The sequence below is a fragment of the Enoplosus armatus genome, chromosome 15, assembly GCF_043641665.1.
Source record: "Enoplosus armatus isolate fEnoArm2 chromosome 15, fEnoArm2.hap1, whole genome shotgun sequence".
NCBI classification, from domain to species: Eukaryota; Metazoa; Chordata; class Actinopteri; order Centrarchiformes; family Enoplosidae; genus Enoplosus; species Enoplosus armatus.
Window position 1 is genome coordinate 14,299,121 of NC_092194.1, and position 15,419 is coordinate 14,314,539.

Sequence of the window (15,419 nt, forward strand, 5' to 3'; positions counted from 1 at the left end):
ATAAATATTACATAAAGGTAAAAGGCACCAGCATAAAAGCAGAAATGGCCAGCAGACACCACAACATCAGCAGGAGAGCAGGAAAACAGTAGCACCATAACGTTAGCGCAAATATTTTGCAAGCTAAAGTATAACATGCAGTAAGTTGTCGTGGTTTCAAACTGCCTACTGCGTAGACAAAACAACTCTACTTCAGGGCTGAAGGACACATTTGAGACCAATAGACATATATTTCCTCAACAAAGCCAACCTGGGGCAACATGATCAGACTGTTGGCAGGTAAGCTGGCTTATGAAATGTTACATGAGCAGGGTTAGGGGCACTAACCCCTCCAAGTTGGCACTCCTTCTTCCCATCATAGTATCATAACTAATTATACAAGTGGAAATCTACATGTACCAGTTGGAGGGGAAAATGCTAAAAGGATTCAGATTTTTATTTAATAGCAATACAGATTTCACACACAACCACACTGAGGTAGAGCTGTTCCTAATCGTGAAAAAGTTTTGCAGAACTCCTGTCCAGATGTATTTCTCAGAACACCTGAGGGACACAAGCAATATCCTGCTGCAGTTATTAAACTTTTGACTTTGGGGTAAATTCCAGTCCTGACTAATAGGACTACTCAAGAATCATTGCAGAGATTTGTATGTGATAATGAGAAATAGAGGTGCAGTCCCAATTCATTCGGCCTTCTCACCTCTGGGTGTAACTTGTAATTACTCCTGTGGAGCTTTGGGGAGGTTGGCAGATTAAAAAGGAGTCGCCCTGAGGCCGGCTGGCCAGCCAGTTAGTTAGTTAGTCGGCCACCCACAGAGCCTCTCCTGAAGTGTCCCGACTCCCCGGCTGACAGGAATGTCAACGCACCTCTCAAGGTGACACCTGACCGGACACAATCTCCAGTCTTGTGTTAAGATCACTCAAAAAATAAGTACCCACAGTATTTCACCCACACCAGTGTTGAGATAAATCTAGATTAAAAGTTGTAACATATATTATGTAGTGGAATGTGACATGTAAAATGAATTTACTCGAGTGGTGTACAATTTTGAGGTACTTGTACTTTGAGTATGTCAATTTTTGTTACTTTAGACTTCCATCTATTTCAGAGAGGAATATTGTACTTTTTTCTGCACTCCATTTCTTTATTAATTGACATTTACTTTGCAGATTAAGTCTGCACATTAAAACGTGATGGATTTATGGATTTATAATATGGAATATGAAGCATTTGTTGTTATAGATCAAACTACCCTTCAGTATATCAAATAGACAAAATAAGCTCCACTTTGACCACCTACAAAATTAAAATAATGTTTAGTGCATCTGTAAAAATAATTCAGCAACATGTTATATAATACTATCAGTGACTGCTGAATAAATAATACCTGTCCTTTTAATACATTAGGTACAATTTACTGATAATTGAGTAAAATGAATGCTGGTCTTTTACTTAGCGTAGCGTAGCTTTTGTAACGTGGTATTTACTACTTTACTACTACCTACGCAAGTAAAGGTCTCTATATACTTCTTCCACCACGGATACATACAAAGAAACTGATCAGACAACACTCACAGGTATTTCTATGGAAAAGAAGGCAATTAGGAAAAACTCAATAACAACCTCTATCTTAAAGACTTCTGCTGTTGTGTGTTGTGCTCCGTCTGCAGGTTGGGAAAATGTTTGATGGCTTAACTGCCCACTCGCTCTGTCCCACTGTAACTCAAGCCCCTGTCAAGACATTCACTGCAGCAATTACTGGTATTGAACAGCTTTCAATCAGCCCTTAATTCACGCCTTCAACCTGCGATCAATGCATACATTACACTGAAATTACACACTAATAATCAGTTCTACTAATCAATAAACTACTGGGCAATAAAGCTAGTTGATGGGTGTTTGTACAGGGCTAGTGCGCCCTCCAGTGGTGTATAAGGTCATTTAACTGTGATTGAATGTCAAATGGTAGATATTTATTCCAGCACAAGAACCAGGTTCCAATCTTAGAGGCAGATAATATCTTCCAGGTGGCAAGACATAAGCCAGGACGTGTGTGCTAAATTTAAGGACAAAGGCAGACACTTGGTACACTGAGGTATTACTCAGGACCTCAGTGTTGCTGGAACTGAGAGGGAAAGAGAGATGAGAGGTGAACGATTAGAGGTGGATTTTAAGAATTGGGCAGGAATGATTCACAGGAGTTGGCAGAGTGAGTAATGGTAGCAAAGTCCTGCACCGGGGCTTTTATGAGGTACTTACTTCCCCCTCTGCAACACTAAAAGCTATAGATCATGTATTTCAGCACTGCTCCTACGCTTACTGCCCTTCTGCTCGTCAGATTGGTTCGCACCATTAATTAGAAGATTAAAATACTATTAAGAGGTGGCAACGAGGGAGAAGATAACATAGATGTTTTGATAAGATTCATTTCTGCTCACTTGACTCTGCTATACCTTCATAAGTCTTTACGTTTCTTCATTCATTCTGTGAAATCAGTGAGTGGGTTCAAAGCTCAGGGTCTTTTGGTATGAATACGATATGACAAATATTTCTACAAATATGCATCATCTATACTATTCTGTGCAGGATGTATTTTTGAAACTAAATTTTTAGCCTCATCAATAGTGAACTACCAAGGCTTGCTGCCCTATATAGCGCTGACATTGCCCTCTGCAGGAGAAACAGGACAATCTCATGTTTGACTGCAGTGCAACTGTATGTTTCCTTCTGATCTGAATATAGACAGAAAAAAAAACTTAAACCGTAATTATGAATCCCATAATTTAATAATTAATAATATTTTTTTTTTTTTAAGAGGAAACATCACCAGTACCAGGGAAACAATTTGTACAACTTTAAGTATGACATTTATTACTTTTTAGAGTTCTATAGGCAAGGTTGACAAAATTCAAATATAAAAATTTTATTTAAATTTAAAACCCGTACTTGGCAAAAAATGTCTTCATCTACAATAAATAATTTAGACACAAACACAATATAAAACTAGTGACTGAATTTAAACCTGATGAAACAGCACAGCAGAGGTAAGCATGCAGGTAATATTTAACTATTTAAGTTATCAAATAAATAGACAGCACAAATTAGCGTCCCAGCATCATATTAAAATGTGCAGAATTTAACCAAGAATGACCCTCACCATTTTACTTCTGCATAACTCTCCCTGGAGAATAAACACAAAACCCAGTACTTCATTCAATTGTAACCAAAAACCTAAAAATAAACTTTTCTTCATTGATCCTCGGAGGCAGCGTTACCCTGGGTTACCACATTAAGACAATATCAACACTGATTTTCAGACTGAGGTGAGACGTTAACAGCAAAAGGCACTAATAAAGAACCAGTTTATTTTGATTGTGGATCGGACTTTATTTTACATCTTACAGTGTTATAGAGAACTGAGATTAGTGTGATATGAGCATTGTTCAAGCATGAGGTGAGATTGAGCACATCAGACAGAGAAAATGACTAAACAACCCTTTAGACACTTTAGAAAATACATGTGAGTAAAACAAGTGCAATAACAATAATAAAGAACACCCGACAAAATAAATGTACAACCTCTGATTCCATTGTTTGATGGAATTGTTAAAGCTGGTTATAAAAAAAAGGACACTATTCATATATATTTTTTTTTTATTAAAACAATAAACACAAGTGTTAGAGAGAGGAATACAAGCACAATAACAGTTAGGCAACTGGAACGTGTCAGTATGAACTCAACAGTGCTCTGCAAGATAAGGTTGTTGGTGCATTGTAACGTCATGAATTATAAAATTCAAAATATAAAAAGAATCAAATACATCTCGATTGTGAGGGCGGTATCTTAGCAGTGAGGAAGCCAAAGTTACAGTCCGTGTTAGAGCAATGACACAGAAAATACACTACTGCACACTGCTGCTGATATTTGAAAGTTTGTCCATCATCTATCAGTATATACATCATTATAATGACCTACCCAAATTGTACAAAAAGCATAAAATATAACTGCTGAATGTGTAAAGTTGAAATATAGTTGTAAGCAATCTAAACCATCCCATGAACAAATGAGCTCTATAGACATTGAGATAATAGTACTAGAAGAATTACATGTTTTGCTTTTTACAATGCAGAAGCTGGTATGCTGAATTGCCCCCCCACTCCCCTGCACATAAATTATTATGCTTATAAAGCTTATTTTCAAAACAGAGTTCTTCAAGTACACTTCCAAAAATGTTGGCAACTGTATTCCATGTAGTTTTGGTTGTTTTTGAACGGTAAACAAGTCTAACATGACTAAAATATTTCATTGTTGTATTTTCTGTCACCCAAACCTCCCCATTCAGTCTTATATGCAGTTTGAAATGAAATGATATGTTGAAAACTTTTTGACTAATACTGTTTTTATACATTTTGAAACGATGGACAGGACAACAGATCGAAAGACTGCAAGGTCCAAGAGTCAAAAGAGGACATGTTAAATTGAAAATATGTATTTATGGATGCATTGATGTTCAGGGGTAGAGTTAATGTCGTGTTCCTTTCATCTGACATCCCACTATCCCAAATGTGTTGCCAACATATTTATCTGGGTACAACCTAAGCATCAGGTAAGAAAATCTAGGCTATCTTCAAGTATGTATGCACAAATACACTGATGAGAGGGTCCGTCACTCATGAATCAGCTGCATAATCACCGCAGTGCTCATAAATAACCCTTAACAATTAATAACCTGTGAGATGAGCTGTTCTTTGTCTTGGAGTGATTGCTGATAATGACTTGTCAGCATGTGTGCACTCACATTAGTGTCTGAGCATATGAAAAGGGGAAGTGTTTTGAGTGGCCATTGTTATGAAATACAGTCATGGCTGTGTCTCGCAACTTTTTACTTGGCAAACTGAAGCATGAAACATTCTGCAGACAGTCTGGAGCAGCGTTGTTCATCTTGCCCCTCCCTAGCTCGATGTGTCACCATCAGAAGATGAACCAGAATACAATAACTCAAAACATTAAAATGTTAACATTGTTAACAAATAGTAATCATATTAAATTTGTTTAAAAAGAATAAAATCTGGAATCCTTCTCCTATACAGCGACTGGCGATTGTAGATCCCCCCCCTCCCCCAGTTGGTTTTGGCAGTGGTCTAACACTTGTGCTTCATGGCAAGCTGTAGAAAAATTGGGGTGGGGGTTGAGAGATAATACAGTGATATTAAATTACCCAATCGGCAAAATGCTAGTCAGTAGATGTAACAGACTGTCTTCAATAAAATGCAATAGTGAGAACAGAGAGTAAAATAGGACACATAAAGGTACAGATTTGACTATTTGAGAATCCTTCCACAAAGGAGAAAAAGCTGTTAAGGGAGGTTTATTATGCAGGTGCTGGAAGGCAGCCAGGGGTCCTGTGGGTTTTTTTTATTCAGGCAATGACAAGGCAACTTCATTTATCTCATTAACAAGGGTTCTAATGGGCTCGGCTGGAGGCTTGTTAGAAAGATGACCAGGACCACCAATCTAATACAAAACTACGGGGACTGGAGAGGTGAGGATGAACACACACACACACACACACACACACACACACACACACACACACACACACACACACACACACACACACACACACACACACACACACACACTACAGACTGAGTGTGAAGTATGTTGCTGCAGAATGAGGAGAAATGAATACTACACATTGAACAAGTGGGGGCAGTAGAGCAGCGCGTAGAAATGAGGGGTCTGGATTAAAATGGAGCAGCGCAGCTAAATCGGCCGCTGTCACAAAGTGAGGCGCAGAAATGGGATTGCAGAAGTGAACTAAGAGAAAAAGAGTCAAGGTGACCCTCTCACAGACAGCACTGCAGACGTTCAGCACTGCGCTTGGCTATAATTTGAAGCTGTGTAGAGGTCCACTTACAACACATGCAGATGACTTGAGTAGAAAAGTAGGAAAACTTTAATAGCTTTACAATAGATCCTGTCGAGCAGTTGTCAAAGTCAGACAGAAATGTAAGATAAAACACAGACTGTCTTCATTCATCTGTAAAGCTACTTACTGCCTTTAACAGAGGGCTTCAGACATGCAACGTTATGAGTCTTGATGATAATGCGCAAGTCAAATGATAAGTTATAAAAACAAATAATATAAAAGCTAATGGCAGCGAGTGAAATGAGAAACGACGGCAAATGAGTGATTCTTCATGGGGACTCTACAGTCATTCTCTCCTGAAACCACCAGAGCCAAGGCATTTTTCTCCGCTTATCACAGTTTTTGTAATTCATCTCGGTGGGGAAGCTCATCTGTGAGCAGTGAGAGGGCCATGCATGGCTCTTGAAATGTCTTTCAATTATCCCACCATCACTAGTACAGCATTGTGCATCACTCAAAACATGCATTTCAATAGGCAGTGGATGGTTGTACTATTAGTCTCATTGACGTCCCGCTTTAGATGGCACGTCTATCAGTTCACTAACAGCCTCGTTTTACACAAGAAGCCAAGCTGCAAACCCAGGGATGCACGACATACTGTGTGCTCTTAGAAAGACAGCTATGATGATCACAATCAGGTGCGCTCGTTACAAAGCAATAGATTTTTTCTTTTGTTTTGCAGTTTAAAAAAATCATATTATGCTAATAGCCTCATTAAACAGCATGCAATTACTTTTCCTGACAAACAAGAGATATGGGATATAGATGGAGGCTGAGGGAACATCCTATAGAGAACTACAAAAGAGAGAGTAAATGAGGGAAGAAGGAAAAAACTATTATCTTCCCAGAGCAGAGAGCACCACTGCTGAGTCACAATGAAGCAACTCTTATAAATATCCTCAGGTTTAAGTAAAATGTTTGATCTTTTGGCTGAACTAATAATGACTTTAAAATCATGACTAGATACTGTATAACACATAAGGTGGGACTCGTAGTGAGAATTTAAACACACTCAAAATCATCAAAATGCATTCAGTAAGCCCACCCGGAGGTTATGTATTGTAATGTATCCTGCGACACATATTGACTCACCTTGTGTGCAGTGACAGCGAACTGTTCGGCACTGTTCATCATGTCTGCAGTCCTCTCCTCAGCCCGTCCTAATCGCTCGCCGCGCTCATTCAGAGCCTGGCTGGCCTTCTGTACAGCACTCGTCACACTGTCTGCAGCTGAGTGCAGTATACTGTTACCTGCAGATAACGGCGGGAGTGAAGGAGCAAGACAGAGCAAAGAGAAGGGAAGAAGAAAAGTAAAGTAGGACACAATAGAGGAGAGAAAAGACAACAGGGAAAGAAGTTGTGATTCCTTGAACAACAGAACGTAGAAGACCAGCTGTGTCAAATGAACATGTGACATTAGATGGGTGCAGTTTAATCAGTGACCCTGAGCATTAGTGTTAATGGTGGAAGAGAAAAACGTGGGAAAGTAAATGGCTTCCATCAGGTGCACCGTAGGAAGGTGGCTAATGAGTTTTCTTCAAAGCTGATTTACTTCAAGGAAAGATCAAGTGAAATTAACCTTTTCAAACTTCAAAGTATGCAACAGCAACACATGCAACACCGGATTTTAATGTCTCTTTTTAAGAAAGCATGTCATTCATGGTGATAAGCGCTGCTTTTCTTCAATGTTGAACTTGTGGTGCCAGCTCTGCGATTACTTTCCTCTTTTCAGAACCAGTGTAATAAAGAGAGGATATGCGGTTGGCTGCACGGGCAACCCTGGAGACCCAGTAGTGGATATAAGACAGAGAACACATCTTCCGATAGCCGTGGCAGCCCTGCGGATGTTTCCTCTGACAAGCCATTAATCTAGCGCACGTCGGGAGTGCTGCTGTTAAGCACTACGCTAGCAACCAGACTGGGAACAGCAATCTGCTTTCTTTTTGTCGGCAATACAGTTGCATTGGTCCAGTGGGGTATAATCTGTCATTTTATGTAGATGCATCTAATGGCAGTATGCCAGTTTGGGAAAAAATCAGCATTGGTTTCCCAAAAAGAGTCAAAGGAGACTTTCAGTCTGTGGTTACAAGGTCCTGACAAGTCATTTTAATTACAACACCATGTGGTGAGCAGCACCACAGGGCTCACAATGTTACAAAAAGACAATAGGAGGGCAATATTTTGCCTTTTGTAATATATATCTTTAGGGTATTGATAACCACCCCAGCCAGTCCAGTTAAGTTACATCAAATAATTCACTTCCACACTGTCTACTCCTGTACCCAACTTTAAAAAATGGACAAGTGAAAAATAATAAAGACAACAAACACCCAGTGAAAACACTGAAAAGAAAGGAAGCTAGATTCGATTTTCCCAGGTCTATATCCTCAGATATACAGTAAGTGAGTTAGAGGGGATGAAACAGGCTAAGCAAAGCTTGAAGATACTGACTGTATTAACACTTGACAAGCCTGATTCTATCTGCTCCCAGAGGAAACTGCAATATAGAGAGTGTATGTCCCGCGGCATCAAGGCACGTAGGCTGAGTGACAGATAATTGGGGCAGCTCTGCTGCAGTGGCTTATATGACAGCACAAAAGCTGACGGCGAGGCCAGCTGGTATTCTTTCAAAAGAAGTTAACTTGATAAAGTCAGGACAGTTTGTGTAGAGACACACCTGTGCCGCAGACACACCGATGTATGGATGTTCAGACCCACACCTACACACACTAAAGGAAATGGAAACACATGCACAAACACAAGGACTTCCTTCAGTCAATTTTCCAGAGATTACAGTAAATGAACCACAGACAGCAGGTCACATTGCAGATGACAAACACGTCTGGACCAATGATGCAATAAGCTTCAGACCAGTCGGAAGTTGAAGTTGAGTCCACAGCATACAAGAACTCCACAGTCTACAGCTACAATGTGAACATAGTACTTACTCTTAACTAGGAACTCTGTAACCATTAGCAAAGCAAAGTTCATGTGTAATTACAATACACTGCAAATATAGATTCTGGTTTACATTGCTCTGCTTCTATTTTGAAAAAAACAAAACAACCCTTTCTCTGAGAAGCTTTAGGTCTTCACTAGAAAGGATAAGACCTTTTCACCTTCAGACAGATTCCTCTTAATCCTCTCCTCCTGGGAGAGTAATACTCCCATCATCCTCAATATAACCCTGGCCCTCACAACCCCTCCACACCATGCACTCAAGAGAACATCTCCCTTTATTTGTCTGCACACCAGTTCCCTTTCTCTGGTGCCTTTCTTCTCCATTCTCAGAGATCAGCGGCGAGCTGCAGCGTGGGCTCCCCCAGTGGAGAATGTAATTACAGAGCAGGCAGGGTGGAGAGCTTATGAAGCGGCTGCAGCATCAGGAGCTGAATGAAACATGTGTAGGAGTCGATTATGTTATGTGGTGCCATCGCTGTGATCCAAACTCTGAGCCTTAGTGACTCTTAACTTAATGTGGGAGGTGAGCAGCCATCACTTATCAGTGGGGATAACAGTGGTTCTTTTATGTTCCTTAGGAGGTTCACTGGTATTAATATAGTCTACATTTTAATGAAGTTATGACATGATGTTGCACTGGTGTATCTAAAAATGTTGATCGAGAATGACCTACAGTGTGAGGCCAAGCCTATTCCATCCATGACACGCCTCTCTCAACAATGCAGGAGGAATGTTGTTGCTATACCCCATGATATCGTACTAAGCCAGGGTTTCTTTAACAATGGAGAATGAACAAAAAAGGCAAGTTGTTTTCTGGCAACAAAATATTCCAGAACAAGGGAACTATGAGCAAAGATGAACATAACAAGGAAGGGGAAAGATCATTCAAAGTCAACCCCTCCTTTACCAGCTCTGCTGTAAACATCAGATTACAGGCTGCACTGCTGGGGCGCAAAAGAAAATAAGCTGATGGTTATCAACAGGAACATGCCAGATACACTTCACGAAATACTGACAGCCAAGTCACGTTTACTCTCAAAGCATATGGGATTGATTAGATTGGATGTTTAACTTCAAGAACAAACATACCTCCATGAAAAAGATCCATTCGAACAATACATGCTACAGTGCCTTTAGTATTTTCACTCTGGCAGCGTACATGATCATCTTATCACTGTGTTAGGATAATGCTGTGGCGTATAATATGTGTGGGTGTTTGAAGGGAGAGAGTGTCTTACAATAATTTCTTTTAAGCATTAGAGAGCGTATACTTATCTGCACTTCAACAAGTAACATCATAAATTCTCCTTATTACCCAGATATTACCAGAGGGCTTAAGGCTGCTGTTATTCACCCAAAGAAACATATGAAACATTCTGCCAAGGATGTCTGTAAGTGATCCCAATCCTTTTCATAGCTTTACCTACATATCAGCGCCTCTTGACTCTCAAGTACCCCATAATTGCTGTTATTTTCAACTGGGGTCTTCTTTTCCTACTTTCTGCAATTATGAGACAGGCAATGTTAAAGCATCTCATCACTTACTTTACTGTAGATTTATGTACTTTCAGTTAACAGTGAGGACATGAAACATGATTAGATTTTCCTGACGTTAATTACAACTACAAAAGCATGTCAATACAAGTAGTAAACTAAAGTTTTTTTAAATCAAGACTGATGTATTCACACTAATAGTCAAGTGTACTTAAAAAAAAAGATTTGGTGGATTTTAAATTCATAAATACACAATTATGTCAAATGTGGCTGCTCCAATATGTCAATCTAAATCACCAACATCCCATTTTTTTGCCAGTAGCCAGAAAAGTAAACAAGGAAGTGTGTGAGGAATACTAAAACCGAATCAAAGAATTGCAATTGCGTGATAAATTCCACCCAACCCACAACTCCATTTACAATGAGTGTAACTGTGATAAAAGAATGTCTTTTAATTTATTTTCAAATTCAACAGTTTCAAAAGTGTATTTTTCTCTGTGTGTGACAGCAGCACTTTCTGAGAAGTGTATAAAGCTCTTTAAGTAAATAGGTGACAGAAGTTGAACTTAATCCTGTTTTAAATGGATTATGCATGAAAGAATGATCAACAAGAAATGACTAATGTAATCGACATCATAGGGGCCTGAACACAGTTATGCAGCTCCTGTTGCACAATAAACTGCTGCTGCAGTTTAATTAATGCAAATCTTGACATTATCGAAGCAGCATAATGCAGCTATAGCAGAGGTTCAACCAGGAAGGGCACCTCCCTCCGGCACTCCTGACACACATCTATTATTATTCTATAGCATTTACCATATTCTCCCTGCAGTTATTCCCTATACAGTTAATTCTCTCTTTCAATGGTCACTCCCAAACCTTTTATACAGGGCTGTTCCTCCTTTCTCTATGTTCCCAAATCATTTAGCCATCTGCACATTTGCTTTTTTTCCGATGCCCCTCCCTCCCCATGAAATATATACTGTATATACACCCTACTGTATATGCCTATCATTATATCATTGTCTTTCACAGTGCTGCTCCTCTCCGTCCCCACCACCATCGGCATCCAGGACCTCGACTTGTTTAGCATCAGCGGTCACAGGCTTCATTTCAACCTACATCACTCAGTTGTTAATGTAAAATGTGTGATCCGGCACTGAGGTTTAATGACCCTATTACAAACAAAACTACAGCTGATGAACTACATTTGATTCACTTTTATTGCACATGTTTATGTGTCCCATAAATACTCACATTTACTTTGCGGTGAGGTGGATGTGAAGCCAGAGAGGCTCCTTCAACACAGTGGTTAACCACACCTTGCTGAAGCATTTTTAACCAGCAGGACAAAAGGACACCAATGAGGACATCCTGTCCTGAACGTACCACAGAGCCGTTCCGACACTGACAGAAAAATAGCTACTAGGTATTCATGAACAGCCTACTTTCAGTGGCTTTAATCAGCACATAAATGTCAGCAACACACAATGCATTAAACAGCCACAATTCTCATCATTATAGTCTTGACAAGGCTTAAATGTTAATTTGTGAAATGCTATACAGAAGTACAGAATACTGAGGAAACCATCAGGGAAGAAGCCCTCCATCATTGCACTGCCCTTGTATATCAAAATGTGACTGACCTCTGCACAGTATTAGTCAGTGACTGCACACACAGTCTGACAGTGAGGGTCAACGGCACATAACTCACATAACCTTTGGATGTAAACATAAAATCCCTTTAAGCATGTACTCAACCCACGCACAAACCAGGGAGATGTTGACCTTGCGCTCACTGGGAGCATACAGAAGAAAGTTCTGTGTTTGCAAATGTTAACTACAGTATATCGCTAACAATGACAACACAGGTCACTGAAGTCCCTGAGAGCCAGGAGCAGAGCCCTCCGCTCAGAGGGCAGGCGACAGACTTCATTTGAAACTTTTTAAAATCCAACTTTGCAGAATTTACTGTGTGTGTATATGCATTGTACGGCTTTAAAATGACAGGATTTTTTAGAATTTGCTCGCTGTTGCTAATGGTCAATTGGCTGATTTCCAGATATACAGGGAGACACATCCCTCAGGTCCTTCTTGTGCTTGACATGCACGCAAGAGTTCAAGTTTCTCCAAGACACTGCGGTCTCTTATAAAACAGGACCTTACTGGAATTCATCACTTTTTAGTAAAGGATATAACTTTTTACATTTAGTCCAAGTAGGTTCATAAACTGTACCACTGGCTTACCTTGTCTTAGTAGATGACTGAGGTGTACAACAAATGCTTTCCTCATTCTGTTCAAATAGACCTTGCAACGGAAAATGACTGAATCTACAGCTTGGTCCTCTGTGATGAGAAAATATCAAAAGTCATGGTCAGCTTTGATGTTCAAACATGATATAGTTTTGAAATTAGTCGAGAGGGGTTACCGTTTTTGGATTATGAAATCACGAGTATTAAGGGTTCAGTTGTTTATAAATGTCATGCAAAAAACTGTAAAACTGGTTACTGTTTAATAATTCATCCATCCATTGATTATAACCTTCATACAGAGCATGTAGGTAAACTAAAGGGAGACAAGTTTGCCTAATGCTGAGGGTTTAAAAGCATCCACTTTGCTCATAGATTTAACACTTCGTTTAGAATCAAGTCATGAATACAGGTGGGAATTAAGGTAAAACAGGGTATATAGTGTGGACAGCAGGCCAAGTCGGCACTGATAACAAGGCAATTAGCAAATTAGCTGCTTTTATTTCCAGACCAATTACATGCCCCATCAAGGACCAAAAACGTGTTTGTGCTTCTTCCCCTCGACGGCTCTGACAGAAGTCTAAAACTCTGCAGTAAGAATTCACCCAGAAAGGTCTTTTTAAACAGAAGACATTATCACAAGTTACAAGGCTCATGAATATGGACAGAGACAGAAGTACAGGATGCAGAAAAAAGAAGCCCAGATAAAAAAAAATAGCTTTCTTGAATTTAATTTCAATCATTAAATAATAACTAAATAAACATTTTGTGTTTTCCCAGAAGATTCTGCAGATAGAGTCTCCCACAGTTATGGTCCCACACCTGAGCAGCGTCATGATTTTTGTTTTGCACTGGTGTGAGACTTAAACTGGAGTGGACAGAGTTGGCAGCAGGCTGGCATCCTCTCTGTTCCTTGCGTCACAATGTGGGTGGTGAGGTGTCAATTTTTTGATCAATCACACACACACAGCACCCTCGACTCACTGACAGCCAGGACTTACAGCATGGTGTCAATAGCTGGATCAATACTGTAGCTGTTTCTACAAAACCACAGGTTTGGCTCTTAAAAGTATATTTTAAATAGGATGTAGTTTTTGTGGGTAAATTCATTCATATTACAAGCATATTATATCAAGGGCAGTGCTATGTGTCTTATAGTGTGTCTTACATTTTATGCAGTTAAAACAATGCTACAGGGCCTCTAAGTGTAATTTTAAGATCTACTGGAGGCGTGCGGTTGATATGCAACATTTGCATTCCACAATCCATCCTACTCTACAGACCCCCGGGTTCAGTGCTCTCTGGGACACCATTACCTTCCCACCTACACATACAGAGACAATAGTATGCACCAGGGTCTGTTTAAGCGAGTTGAATATGGACATGGTTTTCAGAGTAGGAGGAAGGTCAAGGCAACGTAACAGAATGTAAAAGAGAACGAGTAGCTTTATCATCAATGAGTAGATAGTGGGTTCCCACACACAGAGTAAGGGAAAAAAAGAGACAAAGGGAAGTGCCTTTATAACATATTTCACTTAGTCTCACCTCTCTGCAAATTATTGTATGTTCAATCATACTTTCCTAACCTACAGCTTTACCCAGAAACCCCTTATTTTGCATCATGAGTGAAAGCTTTCACAAGAAGCATGTTACCAGTTACAAGAGAGTCATTATTCATTCTGTGCCTTGCTCACAGTAAGATTTTATTCGTAGCGCAGCAGTCTGAAGTATAAAATCCAGCAAAGTAAACCAATTTCTTTTTGGTTTTCAAAAATATCTATGTCTGGTAATTCGATCTTGTATATGTGGGGCAGATGGACACCCAGCAGGAGGATGTGTTTTTCATAAATAATTCCATCAATAATGCAACAGGTTGAATGGTGCTCAAAAATGAGGGGTAAACGGATCAATATATGATTAAACGGCTGAGGATGCTGCATTCTCTACTGGGTCTCACTGTAGAGGAAACCATCAACCAGCACCAGAACTCTTCCTCTCCTGGGTAACAAACAATTTGTAACCACGAAATGACCAATTATGTGGTTTTACATTTACATTCTACATGTCTAAAACATTTGGGAATTGACTTCACTCTTTACTTGTTAGTTGGGCATGAAATTAGTATTATTTCCAAAGGGAAAGGGTTAGTTTCCCAGATTAAATATCAGTGTCAAACAATAATTAGGGACTGTTACAGCTCTTACTGTGATGTTTAATGTTATTATGAAGGGTGAAAATCAATTGAAACATATGTGTCTCACACTTCAGGCACACAATGAAATGTGTCAACATTGCATAAATTAGGGACAATTATTATTTAGTGTTTAGTGCTTTAAACCAGTTGATCTGTGTCAGATATTTTGAGTCACAGCTGATACCTTTTGTTGGACATCCTCATTGACCGCACTCAACAGATGCTGTGTACGAGTAATAACCATGCATTTTCATACACAGCAGGTGCTGGTTGTCATCATGCATAATCAGATTCAGACTGGCTTATAGCACAGTATGACAGCAGCAGGTCTGGCATTGCAGAGCCACTGTGTGAAACAGAAATACTAACAAAGACCAGTGTTTTGTTGTTTTTTGTAACGGTCTTACCCCCCAGCAGTTTGGACTGACAGTTGACGAACTCTGGTTTCCGCGCTGAGCTGTAGCGCTGGCAGGTGTGGTGAAGAATCTGAATGAAGGTGCACTTCTCTCCTGCTGAACCAGCAACCCACTGGTCGAATGCATTTTCGAACATCAGGTCGAACTCTGGAGAGTCCTTGGAGAGAATAC

General features: G+C 39.8%; 1 protein-coding gene across 1 annotated transcript in view; it reads right to left on the bottom strand.

Moving 5' to 3' along the window:
- Positions 1-3,374: 3,374 nt before the first annotated feature.
- Positions 3,375-15,419, bottom strand: part of stxbp6 (syntaxin binding protein 6 (amisyn)) — a 56,132-nt gene continuing 44,087 nt past the window's right edge. Inside the window, exons 4-6 of the mRNA XM_070920438.1 lie at positions 15,240-15,405; positions 7,027-7,184; positions 3,375-5,167 (exon numbers count right to left, since the gene is read on the bottom strand). Of these exons, the coding sequence (XP_070776539.1) occupies positions 5,144-5,167; positions 7,027-7,184; positions 15,240-15,405 (348 nt within the window). The 3' untranslated portion in view covers positions 3,375-5,143. The remainder of the gene's footprint in view (positions 5,168-7,026; positions 7,185-15,239; positions 15,406-15,419) is intronic.